An 877-nucleotide genomic window follows, 5' to 3' on the forward strand; every position below is an offset into this window, starting at 1 on the left:
GTGAAGAAGAAACGAACAATGCCACCAAGGAAGAAGGAGTGAGTGCACAGGGACAAACAGTTGTTTGCCTGGGGGCTGTTCTCCTGGTGCAGCTGGGGGCCTCACCTCCTCAGCCCGTACACGTAGCACACGGCGATTGTCTCCACCAGGACAATGAGCAGCAGGGACAGTGTGGCCGTGTAGTCGTTGAATATGTCGAACCAGTAGTTCCCAGCCTCCATAGTGAACAGCATGCCCACAGCACAGTTGATGAGGCATACCAGACCTGGGGGGTCAAGATCTACTTGAGTCATCCGTGGGCTGACCTCCTTGAGCCTCCCTGCCTGATCCCCAGCATTCTGGGGAAGCAGGTACCATTCGCCCCTAAGGGGGCTTCAGCCAATTGGTTCATCCACAGGATAGGATGGAAGAGCTATCAAGGTGTAGCTTCTCCAGAAGTATATGCTGATTGTGTTGAGGGGGACAGAGGCACCCCAGGGTGTGCCAGCAAGGGTCACAGATAGTAATTCATTGAGCTGCCCTGAAAGGGTGGGGGCTTGAGCTCAAGCAGCAGTGGTGGGCATAGCTATCCTATGGCCCACCCAGGATGTAGGTCTTGTAGCTCATGGGAAGTGAATCAGAGGAGTAGGCTTGAGCACAAGCTGCCCCATCAGGACCCCCTTAGGGGTGGACTCATACCCAACCAGAAATGGGGGGAGGGGCTGGGGAAGCAGCTAATGTTGCCCCGACCCTCTTAGGTGCCAGGCTTTGCCAGGCCTCAGATCATCAGGCCTGTTTCACAGAGGGAAAAGCCAAGATTAGAGACATGGAGTAATGCCCCTAACCTCCCAGAGCTTGTCAATGACAGACTCAGGATTCAGACCCAGGCCTTTGAACC

At 55.1% G+C, this 877-nt stretch overlaps 1 protein-coding gene across 2 annotated transcripts in view; it reads right to left on the reverse strand.

The window, feature by feature from the left end:
- Positions 1-877, reverse strand: part of SLC6A20 (solute carrier family 6 member 20) — a 32552-nt gene that overhangs the window by 3352 nt on the left and 28323 nt on the right. For both annotated transcript variants that reach the window (XM_012808051.1, XM_003794516.1), the window contains one exon: positions 106-265. In XM_012808051.1, the coding sequence (XP_012663505.1) occupies positions 106-265 (160 nt within the window). The remainder of the gene's footprint in view (positions 1-105; positions 266-877) is intronic.

Source organism: Otolemur garnettii, unplaced genomic scaffold, assembly GCF_000181295.1.
Source record: "Otolemur garnettii isolate 467f Iridium unplaced genomic scaffold, OtoGar3 scaffold00082, whole genome shotgun sequence".
NCBI lineage: Eukaryota > Metazoa > Chordata > Mammalia > Primates > Galagidae > Otolemur > Otolemur garnettii.